Source organism: Python bivittatus, unplaced genomic scaffold (assembly GCF_059951505.1).
Source record: "Python bivittatus isolate LINGU-HERP-01145 unplaced genomic scaffold, Pbiv_v1 ctg000020_np1212, whole genome shotgun sequence".
Classification (NCBI taxonomy): domain Eukaryota; kingdom Metazoa; phylum Chordata; class Lepidosauria; order Squamata; family Pythonidae; genus Python; species Python bivittatus.
In genome coordinates this window covers 111517493-111543239 of record NW_028277030.1, presented here as the reverse complement: position 1 = coordinate 111543239, position 25747 = coordinate 111517493, and the positions used below count along the sequence as shown (strand labels likewise).

Sequence of the window (25747 nt, the reverse complement as noted above, 5' to 3'; positions counted from 1 at the left end):
GCTTGGTTCCAAGCTCAGAGAACCCCAAGGACTCCACAGTTCAACCCTGAGCTACACATATTCGCCTCTATTGGCACAACTGGATTATTGCAATTTGCTCTATGTGAGGCTGTCCTTGAAGGCCATCCAGCAGTTACAGCTGATTCAAAATGCAGCAGCATGAGCAGTAACAAGCACCATACAAAAGCTGCATTAGTTGCCATTCGACTTCTGAGTCCAATTCAAGGTGCTGGTTATAGCTCTGAATGGCATAGGGCCTGGATATCTGAGGGATTGCTTGTCTTCAGTTGTTTCCGCCCACCTGATACATTCTGGCAGAGTGGGTGTGTTCCAGGTCCCCTTGATTAAATGTTGTCATCTTGCAGGACCAAGGAAGTGTGCCTTATCTGTCTCATCCCCAACCCTCTGGAACAGCATCCCCCCAAGAGATAAGACAGTGCCCTCTTTCTGGGGTTCCAGAAAACTCTTAAAACCTGACTTTGGTACCAGGCTTGTGGTTAGTGTGTTATTGTATTTGGGGGGGGGGGCTGTTTTACTTGATATGTGTACATTTTAGATAATTTTAGCCTGGGCTGTCTGTGTGGTTTTATATTTTATCTGTTTTTATGGATTTTTTTGCTTTTGGATGCCACCCAGAGTCCATTGGAGTTTGGCAGCTATTACCAATTTAAGTAAACAAATAAATAAAAATAAGATAAATATATTTTCCATCAATGACACTTTTGAGCTACTTTATCTCCTGGAGCTCCTTAAACCCCACCCAGAGTCTGTGACCCATGCAGTTAAAATATGTCTTTGTTTAAGAATTCATGATAGTCTCCTCTATTTTTTCTTGCAAAAATCACCCTCTAAAAGAGGTTGGTCTGAAGGATACTGTCCCTAAGTCACCCAGTGAGTTCTGTGGTCAGCTGGGGACTTGGACCTGGGTCACCATGCTGTATGGACTCATCAGCTTTCCAAAGAAAAGTATCAAGGATTAATGGGGTCAATACAAAAGCATTGCTCAATATTATCTGTAATGCATGAATTTATTAAATGGATATCCAATGAAGACTAAACTGGATGGTGCCCTAGAGCAAGCTGAGAATAACTTCTTTAATTACTTTTTTCATTGGCTTCTTACAGCAGTATCAATCAATTTTGTGGATGAATCTTTGCATTCTGAGATTTTCCTGCTGTACCTTTTAAACATTTGACAAAGCATAATACTTTAGTTGGCATTTTATAGTAAGCCATAATGGTGAATTTGCATACCATGCTTAGTAAAAAAAAAAACAAAAAAGAAAACAAAATAAAGAAATCATATTGTGGCTTAGCACAATTGGTACTTTATTCTGTGTAATTGCTCCCAAAATCTGCAATTCCCATCCATTTTTATACCAGAAATTTATATCCATTTATATATCGGAAGCTAATGCAAGTTATAGATGCTACTTGGGCTTTTACCAGCATAATGAGATCAAACAGCTCTCAAATTTCAGGGTGTTTAGCTGACAATCACTTTATGGCCATCATGAATCTACACTTCTTTGTCAAAATCCAACACTATTGACACAGCATACTTGCAGAGTGACAAATGCAGTATATCCATCACTTTATGTGGTATTATATGTACAGTTCATTTGTATATTGGGTAACATGGCTTTTATAACTGTAATAGCACAACGAATGTGACTTCAAATAATTTGTAAACATACTTTGGTATCAAAATGTAAATCAATACAGTTTGGGCGTCCACTGTAGACATGATCAGAATGGACTTGAAGCTAAAGCCTAGCTTTAAATAGTGTGTTACTGGCCACTCTTCATGTACTGAGAAAATTTATTCTATGTATAATAGAGGGGTAGCTCAGTCAAGGCTTGAAGAGTTTAATAGCTTGATCATAGCTTCCTGTTTCAATGCTACTGTGAACAAGTAGGAATAAACTAAAAGACTAGTTGTTTTTCTACTTGGACACTTTTCTTAGCTTGGCAGTGTAAGGCATCATATCTATTTGTGCATTATGTGGGCTCAGTAGCCTCCAGACTGCCCCGTATATGCTTTGTGAGTCATTGGATGATGCCTTCTTATTGCCAAAAGATCTGGCAACATTTATAATATTATAAAAATTCAATGACAAAACAATATTAAACCTACTGCAATGTGACTCCTATATTGCATTATATAAACATGCATAGTGGGGACGCGGTGGCGCAGCGGCTTAATGACGCTGAAAGTTGCCAGCCAGAAATGGTCGACACGTCAGTGGTTCGAGCCCAGCTCCACACAGCAGAGTGAGCCCCTGCTTCCTCCCCAGTTCCTGTCAACCCAACAGTTTGAAAACTTACGTGAGTAGATAAATGGGGACTCTCACTGGGAGGAAAAATGTTGGCGGCGCCTTGCAAAAGGAGTCAGGAGCAGTTGCTGGTAGCGCGGAAGCCGCGCTCACCCAAAAAAGGCGCAAAGCAACGGAAGCCTCGCCTCCTGCGCTCGCCAGCTGGGCTCTGCTCTAGGAAGGAGGCTCTGGCAAACCACTTCCGAAACACCTTGCCTTGAAAACTGCAAAAAGGACTCGTCCAAAAAAGCAGTCACCACAGAGTCGGTAACGACTGAGTGTGGATAAAAAAAAAAAGATGCATATCTTCAGAAGTCAGGTAACTATCTGAAAGGTTTTCTTTCTTCATTTTTCATTTATAGTTTCATATCAAACTATTTCATTTCAGACAGGGTTGGCTTTGACTTGTGAGTCACAGAACTTTTGCTCTGAAAACTGGGGAAAAGTAAATGGAGAGAAAACATTTGTGGAAGATAAAGAATACTGTCCTACTATTTCTCCTCTCATTTAATATGGGAGGTATCAATGATTGACATCTTTTTTTTTTTTTTTGCCAAGGCCTACAATTCTTTCTTCAGGATGTGCTTATGGAAGTCCTGTATTTTAGTTTTTAGTTTTTAGTTTTTAGTTTTTAGTTTTTAGTTTATAAAACCCACATGTGAGTATGTTAACATTACAGAGTCATGACTATGTCTTGAGTTTACTGAGCCTATTACAAGAAAGGAAACTTCAGAGCTCCCTATGCTATGTTCAGTGCCTTAAGAGTTGCTTCTTGGCTCACTGCACCTGAAGATTACAAAAAAACCAAAAACAGAAGACTAACACCTTCATTCTAGCAGATCAATCCATGCAGCGTAAGAAATGAATTTGTACAGTTTATTTTATATTTAAAAACCTGAGGTCCTTTTCTGCTGATCGTTTCTTAAGATGATATTTTACTGAGAAAGAGAAATATTGGCAGGAGTAAAGAATAAATATAATATAAACATAAGTATAATACAAAAAATTAGAAAGTTTTTCTTTAAGAAAAAACATTACGTCACTGTAGTAACCTCCTTGTTGCTTTCCCTTCACCAGAAAATCTGTCTGTCCATTTGTCCGTCCGTCCATCCATCCTCCAGATGCAGTCTGGAGGCTACTGAGCCCACATAATTCACAGGTTGATCCATCCATCCATGTACAAAGCAAAACTATTTTACCATTCAAAAAGGAAATTCATGAGGAATTTTAAAGTTTAATTTCAAGTGCTTCTTAATGCCTTTAAGAATGGCTGGAGATGCACAGCTGACAGAGCATCTGCAGAACTGTTTGTAAGTAAAAAAAAGAAAAAGAAAAAGAAAAAAAAGGCAGGCACCATGTTCTGTGCATGTGCAAAATGGCAGCTGCTGTTCTTCAGATGTGAAAACTGGCAGGCCACCAGTTGCTGAGGAAGAATGGTGGCCACCATTTTGCATGTATGTGGCACAGGGTACTGGCATGTTTCCGTGCACCATCCTTCCTGAGAGATTTCCTCCAAGGAGCTGGTGCAATGTAATGTGGACAGGCAGGAGCCCCTCTTGCCCAACCATTGATACCCATGCACGGCTCCCAGCTTTCCCAAAACAACAACAACAACAACAAAAAAACAAACCTTCCCATTCCAACAGGCCTGAAATGCATAAAACCGCATGGAAGCACGCAACTGCTTCCACATAAGCCGTGAGAAATTGTGTTTCTCACAAAAGGGATCCCTTTTGCTGAGTATGGTCAACCCACTTTTCTTTAGCGTAATTTTTCTTTGTCAGTTCTGTGCTGTTGCATATTATCATTCAAGTTAGAAAGCAGTGAAAAGTACTGCTTAACCTATAGAAGCAACCTGATTTTGGCAAGTGTGAATGCAGACTACCTAATTAGTGGAAAACCCTGTTGTTATGCTGCTGGTTGCAATTAATGAGCCATCTAGACTTGTGCCAATAGACAATGAAATGTTTTTAGTTGTTTAATCCAGATTGCTAACACCAATGACTACAAATAGCATAATCAGAAGGTGGCTGGAAATATTGTTCTGCCTTCTCTAATAGCATCACATCACTGCCACCCGTCCCTTGCAATCATCTAAGGCTGGGGGAAAAAAAACTTGCTATGGTTACAGCATGAAAAAGTACCTTTGCCATTCTTGTACCTTCCTAGACATAGCAGAAATGACCTCTTGAGGATGTAGTATTTGCCAGATTTTTAAAACATTATTGCTTTAATATGCAGAAAGAAAAAAGTGATAAAAAAAGCAAAGAAAAAAAGGAGGAAAGTAAAGACAAAAATGTATGAGGATACATATTAAGAAAAGCTCTGTTTTTAAGCACAGCAGTAAACAGTTAAAAGCATTTGCATCTACAAAGAATTTTTGGTGAGATAATTATTCCAAGATATTTCAAAGTAGTCAAACACCAAAAGCTTTTTACAAAAGAGTTATCTGATAATTAATCAAGCTGTTGTATTATATCAATACATTTTGGAAGAGCACATTAATAATGATTAATAAAATATATTGTATCATCAGCATATAACATTTTGCATTCAACTCAGCCACCTTTATGCTCAGAGTGTTCTTCTGTTGCCTTATAAAGTGAGCCAATGATTTCATTATAAAATTAAATAAAGGCATGCTTAAGATTGTAATAGGTGAGGAAAAATTCTATTTTTAATCACCCTGGCTGAAATATTAGAATGCCACAATGTAAACTGCTTAATAATTTTATTTATTTATTTATGGCTAAAATTTGCCCCAAAAATTTCCACTGAACCATATCAAAGGCTGTTTCCATGTCCACCAATTGACTGTGTCATCAAGTCATTTTTGACTCCTAGCGACGACATATATATTCTCCATGACAATCTATCCCTAACCTCTTTCAAGTCTCAATAGTGCACTCATCGCCACTGTAACTGAGTCCATCTACCTTGCTGCTGGTCATCCTCTTCTTTTTTCTTCCACCTTTCCCAGCATTACAGCCTTTCCAGAGATCTAGGTCTTTCCATAATGTGTCTGAAGTAGGATAATTTGAGCTTGGTCATTTGTGCCATGAGTGAGAATTCTGGGCTGATTTGTTCAATGATCCATAAGCTTGTTTTCTTGGTTGTCCACAGTATTCTCAGGAGACCTCTCCAACACCAAAGTTCAAAGGCATCAATACACTTCATATCCTGCTTCTTTAAAGTCCAACTTTCACTTCCGTAGAGTGTCACAGGGAATACCATGGCTTGCACGATTCTGATCTTTGTAGGTATAGATACATCATGGTATTTAACTATCTTTTCTAAGGCCTTCATGGCTGCTCTACCGATGCTGGTCTGCAGCATATTTCTTGACCATTCATTCATTCATTCATTCATTCATTCATTCATTCATTCATTCATTTATCATTAAATTTATTTACTGTTGATGGTTTGCTTTACTACTGATGGTTGATCCTAAAAGGCAGAAGCTATCTACCACTTTGATATCTTCATTGTCAATTCTAAGGCTGGTTGTTCTATCTGTTGTCATTAGTTTCTTTATATTTAATTTTAGTCCCATTTTTTCACTGTGCTCTTTGACTTTTAGTACTAGGACTTGCAGATCCTTTGTATTTTTGGCTATCAGAGTAGTGTCATCAGCATAGCACAGGTTATTGATGTTTCTTCCTCCAGTTTTAAAACAACATTCATTTTTTTCCAAGCCAGATTCCCTTAATATATATTCCACATAGAGGTTGAATAAATAAGGGAGGAGTATGCAGCCTTGTCACATTCCTTTGCCAACCTGAAGCTAGTCTGTTTCATCCTGTTCTGTCCATACTGTGGCTTCCTGACCTGTTTCTCATGAGGACTGTGATATGTTCTGGGAATCCCATTTTTCTGAGTACTTTCCATAGCTTGACGTGATCGACACAATCAAAGGCGTTTCTATAATCAATGAAGCACTTACTGACATCTTTTTGGTATTCTTTGGCTTTCTCAATTACCCAGCATGCATCAGCAATAATGTTTTGTGTTTCTTGGCCTTGTCTAGAGCCAGTTTGAACATCTGGCATTTCTTTTTCCATGTAGGCCTCTAATCTGCATTGGATGTTCCGAAGCATTATTTTGCTAGCATGTGAAATTAAGGATATTGTAACAGAGTCTGCACACTCTGTTAAGTCTCCTTGTTTTGATATTGGAATGTAGATTGACCTTTTTCAATTGGTTGGCCAATGTGTCATTCTCCAGATTTGATGGCATAATACTAATTTTGTATTTTTTAAATATATAACTGAAGTATTAGTTAGTAATCTAATATTATCTGAAGTTTGTTGTCCTTTGATGAAACCAGATTCTGATGGACTGAAGGTAATAACACCTGTAGTTTAAGTGTTAGGGTTACTTTGATAATTTTGATATCAACATTTAACAAGGAAATCTGATGATTGCTTGCATAATCATCAGAACTTTTATCAGCCTTGAAAAGTCTGGTAACTGCTAGGCACATTAAAGAAAGCTGGAAAAAACATTATTTTAAACAAGCACCAGAGTAAACCTCTAACAATATATAGGAACATAAATAAATGACCAAATAAAAATAATACATCTATTATACCAGTCAGTATGATGACCATCAGGACTGGGATATAGTTTATTTAATGGAACCAATTATTCCCTGAAGAGATACAGATGTAACTAGATAAACCAGTTCTTGTGTAATCTTCAGAACTGTATTATTTAAAAAAATGTTAAACTTCTGCTCTAACCTTTGATTTAGGATTGTAACATTGAGTATGAAAAATAAAGATATGATTTAGTAGACTGGAGTCATTATATACTTTGCCCAAGATACTTAATAGTAGAAATAATAAGTTTGTTGTTGCTATTTCAATTGAAAGGCTAATATTTTTATGAGATCATTCCCTTTGCTCCCAAAACCTCTGCTTATGCAATATATAAACTTTATGTAATGCATAAAGAGAATTACATTCCAATTCAACAGACATAAAAGCTTTATATAGTTCCACTGTAGGTTGTTTGCATGTATATGTGAAAGTTCCTTAACTTTATTTTTCAAATCTTCTTGATCAGATTTTTAGTCTTCTTTTTTCCATGAAGCTTGTGCAATAGCACGACCGAAAATATATGCTCTAAAGACATTCCAACTATAGAATGTCTATAACCAGACCTTGAAAAAAACAGGATTTCTTCTTATAATAAATAGTACTGAGAAATATTGCAATAAGACCTATATAACTATCCAATCAATTTCCAATTGAGATACTAAAATATAATCAAATAGGGAACCAACCTTATATGGTATTAAAAATATATAAATTTCTGTTGTTCAAGTTTTAAATCTGTCATATATTTCCTAAATTAAACTCTGACACGTATAGGGATCAAGTTTTGCTGGATAAATATTGCTGCCTAACACGGAATTCAACATTTGATTAAAATCTATCAGCCATAATTATCCACAGCTAAACTAAAAAGATATTCAAAAAACCAAGATATAACATCTGGATGGTTTTTAGTAGGGCCATAGTAATTAGTAAATGCCCTATAGTTATTAAAAATTAATTACCTTTTCCATTCTATAAAACTGTACATGACAAATTTTAAAAATGCACATAAAAAACCCAATATTTCTGTAGGTCAAGTAGAAATAAAAAGGAAAAAATGTTTTAATTTAAAAAGGGAAAAACCACAAAGAGAACCAGATTAAAAAATAAATCAAATATCAAAAGAATAAAAATATAAAAAGAAATTAATATAGAGAATCAAATAACAACAACAACAATAAAAAGCGATCCAACATACGAATTGTACTGAAAACGTAGTACAGGAATTCTCCCCTAACTCAAGGTGGCCCTCTTCCACTAAAAATATACGGAAAAGAATTGAAAAAAGATGCTGCTTCTTTGCTTCAGATAATCTAATCCCATACTGCTGAACAGCTGAAAGTGGCCAACAGGAGTTGAATATATCTCATCTGATCATGTCAGCATCCACATTATCAACAAGGCATGTCAGATCTTAACCACAGCAAAAACTGTATTGGCAGAAGAGGGGAATACCATTTAAAAAAATTATTTTAAGTGGCCTCAGCTGTGGGCTGGGGATGGCCCAAAGGCAATATCACAGACATGGCATATAAAACCCCACCATGACATGCTTATGCTGTGGTTTAGGAGGACAGGAGGATGTGCCTTCTGCCCATGCATCCCAAGTGTCAGCAGGTTTTTTTCCCTGCAATTGGCCACTGGTCTTCCATTCATAATCCAAAGCTGGTTGGGAATAGCAATTCTATGAGCAGCCTGGTACCTTTTGAAGACAAATGTCTCAAGTTGCTGCTTTTGCTGTTGAGTTTTGGGAGCACCACGAAACATATGTAGAAGAGCAACTCTTTTCTTTATATCCTCTTTTCTCTTTCTCTCAGAAAAGCAACAGCTAAAACAGCTTTCTATAGAGCACCTATGTTTCAAATGTTGTTATTTACAGGTTAGGGCAAATTGCTATTTTTGAAACGCTAATTGCTATTTGAGTTTATTTTAGAAGTATCTGAACACTAGTGTCTGTGCAGCTGAGCATCGATGAATATGTTGCTTTCATATTTTTTTAACAACTTCTACTGAAACATTTTAGGACAAGATTAATGGGATGAATTTATTCATTGGGGGAGGTGGAAGGAGACAGAAAAAAATCTTTCTCTGCTGTATAAAAATTGTCACTAATCATTTTAAACTATGCCCTTTTATGCTTCTTTGGTTTCTTTTAGCTTTCCATGCAGTTCTTTGATGTAACAAAGACAGTTCCAGACAAGATTTCAGTTCATCTGGAAAAAAAAAGTCTCGAGGCAAAATGCAGTGTATTTAAAATTTATATACTTCATAAATGCCTTTGTTCTGAACTTGAACATCATGCAAAACTTCTCAGGTTTCTTTTACCTAGCAACTCTAAGATCATTTCCTTTCTTGGTTTCAGTTTATTAATGCGATGCTGAGTTTAACTGGTGGTTCTTTCACTTGCCTACATGAACACTTGTGGCTGACTTTTCTGAGCAGTTGCTAATTAATACAGCTTTGACTGATAAAATAGCTAAAATAACTAATTAGATTAAAGCAAATTAAGGGACAGCTGATGTCAACCATTACTTAAGCTAAAACCCAAATTCCACATACACAAAATACTAATGCACTAGGTTCTGCTAAGAGTTGAAATCCTTATCCTCTTAGCAACTTTACAACTGTGTCTGTTAAATTTCATTTTGTCATTTTCATCCCATTTCTCTAGCCTCTCAGAATTATTCTGAATTGTATTTTTTCTTCTACAGAATTACCTGTCCTACACAACTGTGGACAATCTGCAAAACACTATAGCAATTCTGTTCTTCTATTCATCCAAGTCACTAATAAAACCAGGGAAAAGAAGAGAACCCAATACTTCTTTTTTATATCATGAAAACAAATTAATATACTCTGCGTGGTATCTTTCACTACAGGTAGTCCTAGATTAACAACAGCAATTGGGACCAGAATTGTCATTGCTAAACATTGTGATCATAGGGCTCAATATCATGTGACTGTGCCTGCAGTGACATTAGTTCTGGCAGGCCCCGTTGCTGTTGTTAAGTGAGGACTGTGTGGGCTGTTAACCTCATGTGATTATGATTTTCAACTTCCTGCTAGCTTCCCCATTGACTTTGCTTGTGGGAAGCTGGCAGGGAATGTTGGAAATTGCAATCCCATGACCATGGCTCGCTGAGACATCACAATCATAAGCCAGGCGCCGAGCACCTGGCTCGCAATCATGTAACTAGGGGGATGCTGTGATGGTCAGAACTCTGAGAACCAGTTGGAAGTAGCACTCATTCAGTGCCATTGGAAGTTCAAATGGTCACTGAATGAATGGATGTAAGCCAAGGACTAACTGTAATGTTATACTGAGCATTAATTGTATAACTTCAGTAATTATCTGTCCATTTATAGATAATATCTCTTCGGAAAATAACCCTTGTTTTAAATAAAATAAAAGGATTATAATAAGACTAAAATAATAAGTACAGAATACTGCTGATGTACTTTTAAAATAGAGGGAAATGAATATACTATATCTCTCTGTATATTTGTATTATTGTTAAATAAAGTTTTAACTGTAAAAAAAATAAAAATAAATATTAAACATGTTTACCATTTTGTCATCAAGTGGAGCATTTGAAGGTGCAGTTTTAAAAATGAACAATATTTCATTTGCACTTTCTAAAAGCTGTGATATTATTCCAGATACTTTATTTTTTTCATGCTTCCCCACCCCTCTCAGATAACCAGAAACTGTTTCCAAAGGTTTGTTAAGCTGCCCATTCATCATCTGTTCCATGCTAGACAACCTGTTGTTGTTATTATTGTTGTTGCTGTTAAAGGCCACATTCCTTTACAAATAATTTGTATGCCTGGGGGGAGGGGGGAGTTGTGAAGACTTGAAGGAAGAGGTCTCAATTGATCACTATCAGTATTACCCCATGATCTGAACTGCAAGTTGCAAGTTGCCCACTTTAATCTAGATCAGTGTTGTCCAAACTTGGCCTCTTTAAGATGAGTGGACTTCAACTCCCAGAATTCCCCAGCCAGCCATGCTGGCTGGGGAATTCTGGGAGTTGAAGTCCACTCATCTTAAAGTAGCCAAGTTTGGACAACACTGATCTAGATGAATGTTGGCTACAAATTTAGAACTTTTACGTTACAATTTTGGATAGGTCTCAAGTGGATTGTCTAGTGTAGGTTATTAAATTTATTAGAGATTAAGGTAAAAGAAAAGTAGGAACAAATGATTCCTTCAGAATATTTCAAGGTGATAGTGAACAATTTTGGCTTAGTCCTGGCCTAGAGCTGCTATAGGGAAAGATTAATCTTAAGTGTAAGTATTCATTTGATAGAAATATTGAAGGACCTTCATTGGGTTTTTGTATTCAATATTGCAGTTATAAACAAGGATGCCAGCCAGAGCTGGTGATACACAAGACCATCCAAAAAGATTCGTGGATGGCTGAACATGATATATCAATTTAGTAGAGAAACTCCAGCATCAGTGTATGTTTACTCTCTAGGGCACCAAATAGAAACATTTCCTAGAGTTATACCCTGATATTGGGCAGGGAAACAGCTAAAGAATAAACAGGTAAGCAATACAGGTAGTCCCCAATTTAAGAACGAGTTCTGTTCCCAAGGTCTCTCCGTAAGTCGAATTTGTATGTAAGCTGGAACAATATTATTGTATAATACTGTATAAATAGTATTGTGTAATGAGCTCAACCCATTGTATATTTAACTCAAATCATTTCGTATTTGCTACAATAGGCTCCATTCTTAACTATGGGTCACCCTTAAACTGGGTGTTCTTAACCCAGGGACTGCCTGTACTTCTCTTTCAGGAGAATTAAGACATGCCAAACAAAGTAATCAAAACTTGGACTCAACTAATTTTAGCAAGCTATTCTGATAAATTCCTTTTAACGACTGTTTATAATAAAATGCTACAGTTTACTATTTAATTTAAAATGTGCATTTAGGTCTTGGGTGCTAGTGCAGTCAAAAAAATATATTATAATAAAACATAGTGGCAAGGTAAATACAGATTATAGAATGTCTTATATATCAGGGCTTTTCTCATATGTGCTGGTTCATTTATTATTCATTTCAGTTCAAATCATAGTCCATGGGACAATGGGATGGAAGATCTTAATAACTTTCAGTGCTAATTTAATTCTACTTAAATACACATAGTCTACTGAATGCCACATGCTTTTCAGCGTGATTTTATGTGTAAATCAGGATAATATGCTTTCAGATCATTAAGTAAAAGGAAGCATGAACTAAAACCTATTTAATCAATGAGGTATTGCTTTTAAAGTACCACAAGGTCATAAAAAAGATCATTTCAAAGTGATACATTTCCTAACTGTAATCAACAACAAATGATGAAAGAAACTACAGTATATCATAATTCCCAGAATAAACTGGCATAATCATATGACTATACTATCTTGGATACTCTGCCTTTTCCTTTGGCAACCACTATTTTTGGCTCACTGAATTAAAATGTTTTCTTCTCCACTACTGTACACTGATATAGACATCAGATAGCTTTCTTGATACAAATAAACCATTGAAAAACATAAGAATCAAACCTAGTGATTATGCAATGCTTTTTTCTTTTCAGTTCAAAACATTTCACATATGTATACCACAATCCTATACATTAAAATAGTACCACTATCTCAAGACAAGGATAAAAGAATCCATGTGAATTCATCTAATGAACTATAATGTATGGAATCACATGAATCAGTTGATTCTTTTTGCTTCATGCTCTGAACTTCTGTACAATAACACAGCATCCAACCATGACTTTTTAGAGGATGCCTCATTATATCAGGAACAAGAAGCTGGCTTCCACAACACATTAATGCATGCTAATCTCCTAGAGTTATCTGTGAAAATTTATTCCAAGCACCAACACAATGGCTGATGAAAGTACTACTATAGTTATGTTTCTCTCTGTTCTACCTCCAGGCAGTGGAATGTCCTCTAGAGGCAAGTGACAGCACACCCCTACTCCATGTACCTTCAAATAGTAAATGTAAAGTATCACTAAGAGAGGGCATAGACAATAAGACTGTTTCATTATACTTACCACCAGCAGGTAGAGCGATTATTACAGGGTCACTGATCACGTATCCTTGGCTATTTGAAGCATTCACTTCCACTGTGTAGTTTGAAAATGGGATTAGTCCTCCAATGGGTACCCAGACATTTGCTTCTTTGCCGATATGTAAAATTTGTGTGCTATTTAAAATGGTGTAATTGCCATTAGCTGAAAGCAAAAGGGGGAAAAAAACTTGAAATCTTCAACTGCTGTAAAATATGTATAGTATATATATTTTTTGTACTAAAAGGATAGCTTAAACAGGAAATTAAAAATAATACTAAGAAGTTATAGCTAGAACGTTTCTGAAGATAATAGATTTAGACAAGTAAATATCATAAAGCCAGCACACTGTTAGTTGAAAAATCATATGATTAGGGTGTTTGGTGTTTTAGGCACCAAAGTCCAATAACAATGTTGTTTACAAGCTTAAGGGTTCAAGGAGACCAGAGTTCCCCAACATCTGGAATTTTGAGAAAGTGTTGTGGATACTTTCACAAAAGAGCTGCCATGGAGGAGAGGCTATCATCAGTTACAAAGCAAAAATTTATCAGAATGTTATTTGACACCTCCTTTAGTCTCCCTCACCCCACTTCCAGCTGAACCATCCCTTTTCTCTTTCTGCTATGTTGTTTACTTTTGGCATTTTTTCCAAGCAAGTGAAATAGTTAATTGAAGCCACCCACCTTTTTAATTTTTTTTTATTTTTAAGCAAACAAGAGATCCCATTTGGGATTTCTGGAAATAAAGGGTGCTGGAGGATGGTGATAGATACACAGACACAGACGGGGGGGGGGTGTCAGGTGGGTCAAAGAGCTTGACCAGCACTAGCACAATGTGGAGACCTTGAATTTATTTTGCTTGGATTAAGTCTATCAGATACTCAGATATAGCCAGCAGTGTAACCCTTTGCTTTTTCTTCTTTTTTTGAACAAGTACTCAGGCATGAGTAACATTAGCCTGACACCTTGATCAAGAATAAGATGGTGACTTAGGAACTGCAAGAAACAGAAAAGACACTAGATGGATCAGAGTCTAATTATTTATGTGCTTCCATTACTGAGTAAATTAAAGGGGATGTCTTCTAGAAGTTGTTAAGGTATTCAGATGCATACTTGACTTGCCAAATCAAAATAAATCAGGAAGTGGAACATCCTAAATTTTCCTTTCATCCCACCAAATTAAACTATTGATATTCTTGTCCTGCCCTATTTTGACTGAACCTTATGATCCTTGATTAACCTCCATTTTCACATAGTTCTTCATGGCTTTTCTTGAACCTCCTGCTTTTGTTTGGAACAATCCATTTCTTATGTACACAGAACTTTTATTCTCTGGTAAAGTGCTGAAGAGTCCAAACTGATTCCATACATGACATGACAAAGACTGTGAACTCCCTATATCTGTTGCTGCTAACTTTCAGGGCTCATACCCTGAGACGTTTATAGGAAGGATCATGGTGGTTTAAAAATAGGGAAATTAGAGAATTGGGGAAGACTGCTACCAAAGGATGTTCAAAGGATTAAGACCTAGATCCTAGAAAAGACTAAGAGAATTTGATGCGTTCAGTCTTGAGCAGAGAAGAAAACAAATTCTGGTTGATTTACAAACAAACAAACCCAAAAGACAAAAAGCTTCTCTGTTTGGGTATGTGTGTGCCTTGTTTTCATAGTTTTTAATGCATTTCTTTTCTTTTTTGTATTTTGTAATTTTTCTATTTCTGTACGTAAAACTTGTTAAAATATTTAAATTAAAAAAAAAAAAACTTTTACCATGAGAAGTTTGGCAATAGGATCTATATTCTAGAGATGGGGGGAGGGGAGTCTCCTGATAGAGACTGTAAAGCTGTCTGTCAGAGATGCTACAATATAGATTTCTGAACTAAGGATGGGCTTGAAATTATGCCCCCTTCCGAGTCTAAGATTATGTAATTCTTGAACCAAATGCAACTATTTAGCCACCTTTTAATTCAATTTTTATATAGATTCCTATGATTCTAAGGGTACATCCACATTTAACATTTAAGTTATTCCTGTCCTGTGCTCATGCTGGCTTGACTCAAAACTGGCTTAAGAAAATCTGGTCTGGACTGAGACCTTGGACTGCTTCTTCTGTTGGCTCCAATAGGTAGACCAGATCAGGCAGCATACAAGTTTAATAAATCATCATCATCATCACCACCACCACTATCTCCGTAGGAAGGCTAAAACTACCTTTATTGAGGCAACTTAAAAAAAAAACAACCAAGTCCAGAGTTTTACTCTTTTACCATTCTTCCAGTCACATGAGGTGAAAGTGTTTACCCCTAGTTCCCAGACACCCTATAGATCTGTTTGAGCAATCTGGGCATTTGGGGGAGTGAGGGGGGGACCTCGATAAACAACGAAACAATAAAAACCTGCACTTAAAAAAAAACCACAGGGGAAAAGCTACCTATTAACAAAAGAAAAATTATAATAAAAAAAATCTGATGGATTTCAAACTGGCAACTGGGTATCACAATTATTTCAGTGCATGATAAGCATTGACTCAGCTGAAGGGTCCGTCCTTCCTCTTCAAAGTAGCCAATGAACTGCTGAGATAATGTGCAACCAACTGAAATGAGATGATGTAACATGGAAAAGTCTACTGTAGGTGCGGAACAGAGAAACGTATCGTGAGGTTGCTTTGAAGCTGAGTGACATAGTGACATCACCTGTTTCACCCCGGGGAACAGTTTCCTGCCTGTTTGGGTGACAGGGCAACCCAGCAGTGTGGATAACTCCTAGAATATGCTCCAGAAGCCATATTCTTGCATTGTATGATCACTAAAAGAAACTCTCTCAAGTATTCATAAGTATTTGATGTGGCCTCTTACATTCATAATTAAACCCAAATAACTGTAAAAACCCAAAACCTGCGCCCACTGTATTTTTCTAACTACTGTACCTATAATCAGTCTCAGAACAAACAGTAACTCAAACCATTGTTTGAGATACCATTAAGTGCCTATGCCCAACTTTGTTGATGTGCAGTGAATGCATTTTCTGTGTCCCCTTTGGATAGCTCTCTGCATGATGTGCATACATGTGTCTTTGCACATGGATGTGAAGCAAGACATGAGAATGTGCTGAAACAACTAAAACTGTTACTTTAGACTCAAGTGCTGAGTCCTATATCTAGCAAGAAATTATTAACATAACAGTTTCAGCCATTTCTTTCCTTAAAATAAGTTTTATTTTCCTTTACACGTTCAGTTTATAAAACCCATTTCCAGCCGCATAACAAATATTAGTTTTTATATTTTAAAATGCTACTCAGAAAAAAGCTTCAAGCTAAGCAACACTTTATTCTGTTTCCTTGATAACAACATTAATACACAGTAATTATATAATTAGTTGTAACATTAAGTTCTAGTTATAGCAGCATGATTACTTGGCAATTATGAGAAGTATATAATTACTCAATAATTATGAGAAGTATGTAATTACATAACCATTTTATTCAGCTGTTCCCCCCCCCCATGAACTTGCATATTTATAATGAGTTTGGTGATGCAGAAGTTCAAATTGCTCACTAAGTCAAATTCAAACAAAGGAGATGGTGGCAGATCCCCTGACAAGAATTATAGGCGGAACAAAGGTTTCTCATCCAAGCAGCTTACAGTCCTGGCAACTAAAGTATTACGGAAATTTCTTTCCCCCTTTAAAAATGCAAGTCCTCAAATTACTCATGCTGGGAGTGACACAGTATGCCATTTTGCCACTTTTCAGTGCATAAACCTGACTTTCAGTGGGCTGGAAAATGCAGCCACATTGGTTCAGCCTGAAAGAAAGTGTGACACTGATAAGCATTTCATATAAGTGGGTAGTGCATTCATTTTTCCATTTTTCATATGTCTCCTTCTCTTCCACCTGACCCACAATTCTAAATTCTGTATTTTGGCATCCAGATCGTGCCCTTGCCTATAAAAGCAATAATTTAAGATACTGGTAAATTTCAAGGGCACTTGTTGCCTTCCTGCACAATGGTTTATGCCAAGGCACTATATTGTTTTATCCTTTCCTTCCCTGACAGATGTTTTAACCAGAATCAACAGTTTATCAATTCCACTCAACAAGGACATTTTGAACTAGCCAGCTAGCCAACAACATCTTCAGGGATCTGACTAATAGGGAGACCAGATAAACATATAATTAGGTTATCTTTACTCACACAGACACCTCAATTCTACAGAATGCAAAATGTTCATTCATAGAGCTTGTTTACACTGGCAACCCCTTGAATGAAGTAGGACAGTGCCTGGTATCCGCCAAGCTCCATCTTTACAAAGGAGATATTTACATTAAAAAGGAAGACATGGTTTACCACCTCAATTTTTTTTTCTGACCAAATTAGAATGAGAGATGGGGGCATGATGGGGATTTATTTAAAATATGGAGAGCTGTCCATGGTCTCTGTGCCAAAAGCTGAGCCAGTTACTCCAGCACAAATGTTAAGCATGAAAAGGTTAGAGCCCAGAGGTGACTCTCCTTGATCTTTCTCACCTTTTCTTAATTATGACATCATTGTAACCCTTCAATCAAAAGCTGCAGCCCACCTGACTGAGGTCATTCTTTCAAGCTGAAGTCCAGGATATCTTATCCTTTGGGATGGCTACTCCCTTTGAAAGCTTAGGCCAACCTCCCATTGTGCTCACTAAGATCAGGTTGTGGAAGTAGCACTAATAAACTGACAAGTAAATGCCACTGAGAGCAATCAAGCAGGAAGATGAAGGCAGATTTTCCATTCCTTCTACTGCTTATAACCTGTAGATCAAGCAATTCCTCCTTTCTTTAAAAAAAAATACTTTTATCTCATAGACTCACAATTCCTGCTGAGAAGAGGGAGGTGAAAAATAAATGACCTCTTGACTCAAGTATATTTAGGGGCTTGTTCTACACAAAGAGATTCACAAAGGAGATATATTATAGTCCTGAAAAGTCTGCAGGCTATCACATCCCCTGCTGTATGAGTAAAGGAGGGAAGCACACAAGTCATAGATAGCTATGAAATACTTGTATCAGGGTTCCTTTTTAAAAGAAACAACACTAATCTGTAGTTTTTAAATACAGATCAAAGCACAATTTTAGCTGCCTTGTTAGAAAAAAAAATGAACTTGCTTTGACAGTAATTGGCAGATGGGACTTGGGTGAAAAAGGATCAATAGAGGTTAAATGCAATAAATTAGGAGATTAAAATATTTTACAGAGAGAGAGATGGCACATGGACAACTGCTTTATTTATAGATTAAAAATAGCACAAGTGACTGAATAGCTTTTACAGCTTTAAATATAAACATCAGCTAACAGGTAAATTTGTTCTTTTTCATGAATCAAAATCTTGTTTTGGACTGGGGACAGGAGGATAGTTTTGCTTTCATAAAAATTATCCTCCATTGCATAATAATTAGATACTAAGTGGATGATTTCATTAAATGAAAAGATCACTCCCATGTCCAGGTGTAAATATAGAAATAGGTTTTTAAAGTTAATGCATACAGTTGGAATTTTAAGAAATAACTAATCCTAAATTAGGTGAGGAAGCACAAACAAAAATAATATGTTACTGAAGGAGGTCTGCCTTGATCTCTACAACCTACTCTATTTTTGAGTCCTGGATTCAAAAGCAGATTCCCTTCACGTTAAATCTTTCCTTTTCTGACCACAGACATTGAAAAGGAGCCTGCCCTTCATCCAACTTCAGGGTTGCTAAAAGTGCAGCTCTCCTGAGGAACACTTGGAGGATCACAGTTTACAAATGCTTCCCTGATTATTGCTTTTGATAGTTTGGCCAATGTACTGGAGAACCTCGTGTCTTACCTTGAAATGCCTCTTGGTGATTTCTTCTGCCAATTTCTTTACCCATATGCCATATTGGTTGTAAAAATGTCCAGCAATCTATCCAATTTCCCTTTTAAAGTGAGCTGTAATGGGACTTGCTATATGCAGTAAATGAGGATGGAAATTAAAAAAAAAATGATTTGGAAAAAAGCTCCAGATACTTATTTTTATTTTTTCTTCAGTACCCATGTACCAGATGTATAAAATTCTTCCAGACTGGTAGGCTAAATTATTTCTGTTCAGGGGCCATCATCCTGTGGGATTCGCTAGACTGAAATAACATAAATGGGTATCCTTTCCCATTCTTCTTATAATCATTGTCACAAGAATTTAAATGCCTCATATATTCCTGTAATTTTTTCTCTCTGCAGGCTCTACTATTTTGACCTTTTCAATATTCTGTAATTTGACTGGCTGGCCATTTCAGGTTCTTTCCTTTTTACAGCCTTATTAACTTACGGGAAAGAGGTGAAATGGGTGACCAGTCAGAATACATAATATTGCAGAGGTCAAGTAGTACAGTAGAGCGCTAAGCAGACAAGCAACGCCACCTATTAGGCATTAGCATTCCAATTTCCTCTTCTTGTTGCAAAGATTGTTAACAAGAATAAAAGATGACATAGCATCAAGCCATTTATGGCAAAGACAGTAATTGAAAATGAAATAAAAATAAACCAAATTCATCTTTTCTCTTTTTTCTTCTCTAACTGGACTCATCTGGTCATAACAGAACATTCTTAAATGGCAGTAACCATCCGATTTGCTGAATTTACAGCAATCTCATTCTTTCCACTGGCCTCAACTTATCTTGGCCACATGCAGCACTGCTAAAGATCCTATGGAAAGACCATTAAAAAAAAGAGTAAAGAATAAATGTAGCTTTGTTAGCTAGGATGGGGGGCGGGAAATATAAATCCATGTCCATATGACAATACCTTTATTAGGCCAAGTTAAGGCCACAAAATAAAGTTCAAGATTCTAGTTTTAAAGAATTATTAATGAGAGAAGAAGGCAGTTAAAGAAAAAAACCCCTCCTGACTGGTTAGCAAGCCATGAATCTGAATTTCATTAAAGTCATGATGCTACATAGAAGGAGACCACAGGCATTTTAAATTACACTTCTCAAGCATTATAATGGTCTGGGGTTTCTTTATCTCAGCCCTAGAAGAACCTAATTTGAACATCTGCCATCTATTCCAACTTTCCATCTAGACAGTAATGAAATGCAAACTGATGGCTTGACTTGAACATTGGCTGTTTTCCCCATTGTGTGTGTGTGTGTGTGAGAGAGAGAGAGAGAGAATGAGAATGAGAATGAGAATTAAGGAAATGTCCTAAAACTATTCAGAAACAGGAACATGCTTTTCTTCTGCCATATTCTTTCCCTCCTCTTAGTGAAGAAGATGTCATCTAACTATGTGTCTTAAAAGCTGAATCAAATAGCTGAGGGAGATTTTGTTTGAGGATTTAAGCTGGAAATCTATATCTATATCTGTCTATACTCAATATGTAGATTTGTAAGAAACAAATTTTTACTGATGTTTCAAATGTCTTCCTTATACTGTACAAGATATTTCTTACAAAGATACTCAGAACCATACTCACTCTAGTTGCTGAAATCCTTATTGCTAGATAACTGGGTTGATCTGTACTTTTTCTTTTTTTTCCCCAGGTTCAGCACCTACAGAATAGGGTGGGATGCAGAAAATGACTTGCAGGGCCACATGTCCCATGGTTGCAAGTTTAAGGTCCCTGAGATAAATCTTGAATATTAGGAGATTTAAGTTAACCAGCTGCTGGGCAACCATTCTCTTAAGCCAAGCAAAAAGTGGAGAAGTAATTGAAACTGACAAATATAGACACAGTAGTGTTATCTTCTACAAATGATACTGTTTTCTTCTTGTTGGAAGCCTGAAGGAAACTTGGTGTCAAGCACTATATTTGAATGGTGTTGGAATAAGGGTAGGCAAGCGGGGGAAATACTTCTTTTATACCAGCACAGCTAATGATGACTTATTGTAAGTATGTTCCTCATGGGCTGAGAATGAAATAAACGCAACATCTTGGGATGAAGGAGGTAAAGTGTGGTTATCAGGGAAAGATTGTACTAGAGTTATGGTTACTAGGCAGAGCTTAGTGCTTCTCTGACATTGTCCTGGCATGAGGTAACTTCTGTTAATTTCAGATTGAAAGTAATCACTGTTATCCACTTAAAACAGAAGTGATGTAATCTTTTGACCTAAAGTACTGTAGTTTATGTCAGTCCCAAAATGCTGATAATGCGGAATACCAATATAATGTCTCACATTATGTGGACTGATGCTTCTTGCCATACTTGTGAGTTCACAGGAGCTTTCCTCTAGTATTTAGGGGAATTTGGGCTGTTGAAAGTGGACATTCACCTTTTAAATAGCATGAGTTTTCCTAATCCATAATTAAACATTTGTTTGTTTCTTTCTTTAAATTTATTGGCTGCCCAGATTTCTCATTTAATGATGAATTCAGACTGACAGCAATTCCTTTGTATCCATGTTGATAGGACCCATTATTTTTACTATTATTGTCCTTTTACTTTTGTGATTTGCAATCCATCTCTCAAAACCAACTTTTCCTAGGGTAGCTTACAATGGACTAAAACCATAAAAGCAGTCTGATTCAAATATTTCCACATAGCACCATGTGAAAAAACAACACATGGTGCTATGTGGAAATATTTTGATTACAGCGCCTGCCAAAATATCTTTGCTGGTGCTGAGAAGCCAATGAAGTCAGGGCCAGGTAGGGTTTTCCAGAGACAGCTGGCTATTCATTCCCTGGTAGCTGGACTCAGCATTAGTGGGTTGAAGTTCCAGTCAGTTCTCTTGTATTGTTTTGTAATTACTGAAACCACCTCATGATCTGAATCTTTAACATTTTGGACCAGTTTCCTGCTTCTTCTCTTCTCACTCAAAGAAAGTGGAAACATCCTCTAATCATCCACTCCTTTTTCCTATGAGTAATTTCCAAAAAATATTTCTATTGATTATACCACCATAATCCCCTTTTCCCTTTACATTTCTGATTTTAATTACTATTTTTACCTAGTTCAATTACTATTTTTCCCGCTCTTCTTTATCCTACATTAAGAACAAAAGGGTTATTTGACAGCCTCCAATTGCGTCTACCTGTCCCACAGATCCAGCAGGAGAAGCATGCTATGGGTCCTGTTTATTAAAAAGTACCATCTGGCAGGACCCAGGAAGACAGCCTTTTCTGTCATGGTACCCACTTTTTGGAACATTTTCCCCATGGAGATTAGATTAGTTCCAATCCTGGCAGCCTTTCATATGGCTTTGAAGACCTGGTTATGTTACCGGGCATGGAGGTCAGAATATAAGACAGAGCCTGTGGGATGGTTGTATTGAGGGTTTAGATGGTTTTTACCTTGGCTCACATTTATGTATGTATAGGGGGGGTTATTGTTATTTTATTGTTATTTTATGCTTTTTATGGTGAATTGCTGTTCACCACACAGAATCATGAAACTGAGATGTGTGGCCTTATAAATTGAAATCAATAAATCAGTAAATAAAATCACTCAGCCTTGCCTACTTCACAGGGTTGTTATGGGGATAAAATGAAAGCTGTCTTGAGATTCTGGAGGAAAAGCAGGGTATAAATCTAATAAATAAAATTAAAAATTGCCTATGTAATGAAATAGATTTTATAAATTATTTTATATGGATGGTTTAATTAGTTTTCCAACACACTGCAGGGACTTGGACTGGATGATCCTTGTCATCCCTTTCAACTATACAATTCTGTTTCTGCCTATGTATTTTTCTTTTTATATGCTACTTTTAAAAGCATATGAACATTGATTTTGAATAAGAATATGAGTGAGGTGTTATTATTAGATCACAATCTCAAAATTCTAACTATGTTCTAAAATATCTATTGCAATATTCTTAAAATGGGTTAACTGTTACAGGCTTAACAGAAGAAGCTAGTCATGTTCATTAAAAATGTTCTACCCTGTCCCTTACTTTGTGAATTCAGCTGTCAATGCTCCTTCATTCCTTGCTGAAACTAAATTAAGGAATCTCCCAAGTCCTGGTTCTTTAGCCAGCTGCTCAGCCAAGCACTTGTCTGGGTTGCAAGAACTTAATTGCTTCTCAGAGTCATAAGGTAAAGAAAGTAAAAAAAAAAAAAAAAAAGAAATCCAGGGACTGCACATTTTAATTGAACAACACATGACAGCATTAGATTTTTACCTCTGTTCTTCTTTGACACAAATGAGATCTGAAATGATTTCCAAAAACTACATGGATCTGATGACTGTCTAGAGATTAAGTAAGAACAACTTAAACAGAATATCCTGGATCACCATTTACAACCAAAAACATTATAGTCTTATTTACTGACTAGTCTATTAAGTTAAGCATACCCTTTTCTTTTCAATCTACTCACATCAGATTGTTTTTAAACTGTATGTTGAAAAAGTATAGTCCACATAACTTTAAGACTTCAGTAAACTTTAGAAGACTTACAAACTTCCACAAAGGGCATGCACGCATTTCCTAGCATGCAGAATATTTCATTAAGAAAATTAAAATGATTTATTCTGCTTCTGCAAGAAAGAAGGTGGAGCTAAGCCTATAGAAGGCAGTGAAGCTGATCCATTTGGCCTCTGTAAATCCTACTTAATCATGCTTTAAACACTTCACATAAAAGATCTTCACCAACTTTTAGTAACTAGGATTCAGCTACATAAAGTACAAAATCTCTATTAAAACCATTGCTACTAATATTAAACAAGCCCATTAATTTAATATCTTTGTTCACATGAAAAAAACATTGTACTAATATATATTCCCAAATAATAAAAAGATGCCAGAATAATCAGCTATGGGCTTTCTATTCTCTCCACCTTTTGTGTATATGATTGCTGTTCAGAATTAAATAAATTGAATAAAAAATTTCACTTCTCCAGGGATGATACAGAAAAAAGATCAGTTGAGCAAAACAAGGGAAAAAGTCCTTAAATCCATAATCAGATATCTAGATTGATTGTTGTCACTTACACTTTCATTGATTCCAACTGGAGGTGGTGACTAAACAGTATTAAAAGTGGGATGCAATTGATTTATAATAACAAAATAAACTCTTTTGTGAGTGACAATGAATTGGTATCACTCAGCCCATTCAATCACAGACCAATTTTATTTCAATTTTTTTGTTTGTTTTTTGGTATATTGAGCAAGCTAAACTCTATTACAGTATATAATAAGAAGTCATTTAATAAATACTGATACTGTTGAAACTCACCACAGTCAGTTGAAATGATGTACAAACAATGGATGGTATTGGTAAAGAATGGATGGTATTTGGTATTCAATATGTTCCTGGCTTTGCCAGTTGAACATGAATGTGATGTCATATATTACATGCCTTTGAATAAAAAACAACAATTTTGTCCGTAGAATTCAGTGCTGATCTTTGACTTGAGAGTCAGTATCACTGAGTCAGAAATTTAGCTGTTGACTCTTTATTTCTAAATTGATCTACTGTGTATGTTATTTGAGGACCAGGTATATGTCTAGACTAAAACAAGAAAAAATTCTACCAGAGCATAAAAGTCTATATCAATGCCCCATAATAAGCTTTTCTTCTGAAAAACTTTCAGAGCAAGAAAGAACGCTTAAAACTGCAGTCTTATTTTAATATCCATTTTATGAATCTAGTAATAGGAAGCACCCTCCTTTAGGCACACAGTCTTAGAAATAAAAAAGTTCTTTATTTAACTCAGTTTTGCAAGCAAATTTCTTGGATAGGCTTAATATCCAGGTGCCAGTATGAGCATCACTTTCAAAGACAACTACTTAAAAAAAAGATTTATGTACATTATCCATCTTAGTGCTAATTATATTTATACAAATTTCTTACTACTCCTGGGTTATAAAGTAGCATCATTTTGAATAAACATTCAGAAAAAACTACATAAGATCAAATTAAGTGCCCTTGTTCATGGAATAAATCAATAGTACAGTTGATATTAACATTTATTAATCTGTCTTGAAACAAAAAATGTTATTATACATATAATATGTATTTCACACAAAGCATAATGATACATAAATTTTGCTTCAGCCGTTCTCAACATGCCATATCTTCAACATGCAGGGAGGGATTTTTTAATTGGCCATTATTCATATATGCAACTCCCATCTGAAATTATAAGTGATTTAGTCTAGCAAAAAGCTGAGCCAACTGACACAACACTATCCCCTCCCTTAGCAACTCTTGTGTTTCACATGTTGGATCCAAAAAGCACATTTGCCTTTCCCCCAAAATGGAAAAGTGAAAGCAGTTGTGTTTTTTCAAAAAGTCTTGACTCAGCCACATTTTGCAAAGATTGTACTCTGCAATCATAGCTACAATAGACTAATAAGATGAATGTATGCAAAAATATATTCATATATTTCAAATCTTCCTTCAATGGTACCACTATTAACTTATGCTTGCCCTTCACTGTTACAAAAATCATTGTTTGTCGTGTTCAGAGTATGAACATACTATGGAATTACATGAAACAAGATTCCATCACTCCATCAAAATTAACAGTTCTTTCCAACATGTAACATTGATAATGATTGTTTAGTTTTATTTGTCTGATGTTGCTTTGAATAGGTAGCCATAACTAAGATTCAAGGAAAATATGTGTTTTTTAAAAAAATCTGGGCTCTTTGTTTGCTTTTGCTATTTTATTATTCATATATATTTATACATATGTGCAAATGACAGAAAGTTACTTTTTAATTTTAGAGGAAATGGATACAATCTTTCTGGAGGAAATTGTCATCTGACATATATTTAGATGAAGGAGAGAATTTGGTCTTAATACATGAAGCA

The 25747-nt window shown here is 36.0% G+C and overlaps 1 protein-coding gene across 1 annotated transcript in view; it reads right to left on the bottom strand.

Annotated features, from left to right (window-relative positions):
- Positions 1-25747, bottom strand: part of USH2A (usherin) — a 484310-nt gene that overhangs the window by 198093 nt on the left and 260470 nt on the right. Inside the window, 1 exon segment of the mRNA XM_088132494.1 lies at positions 12984-13163. Within this exon segment, the coding sequence (XP_087988620.1) occupies positions 12984-13163 (180 nt within the window).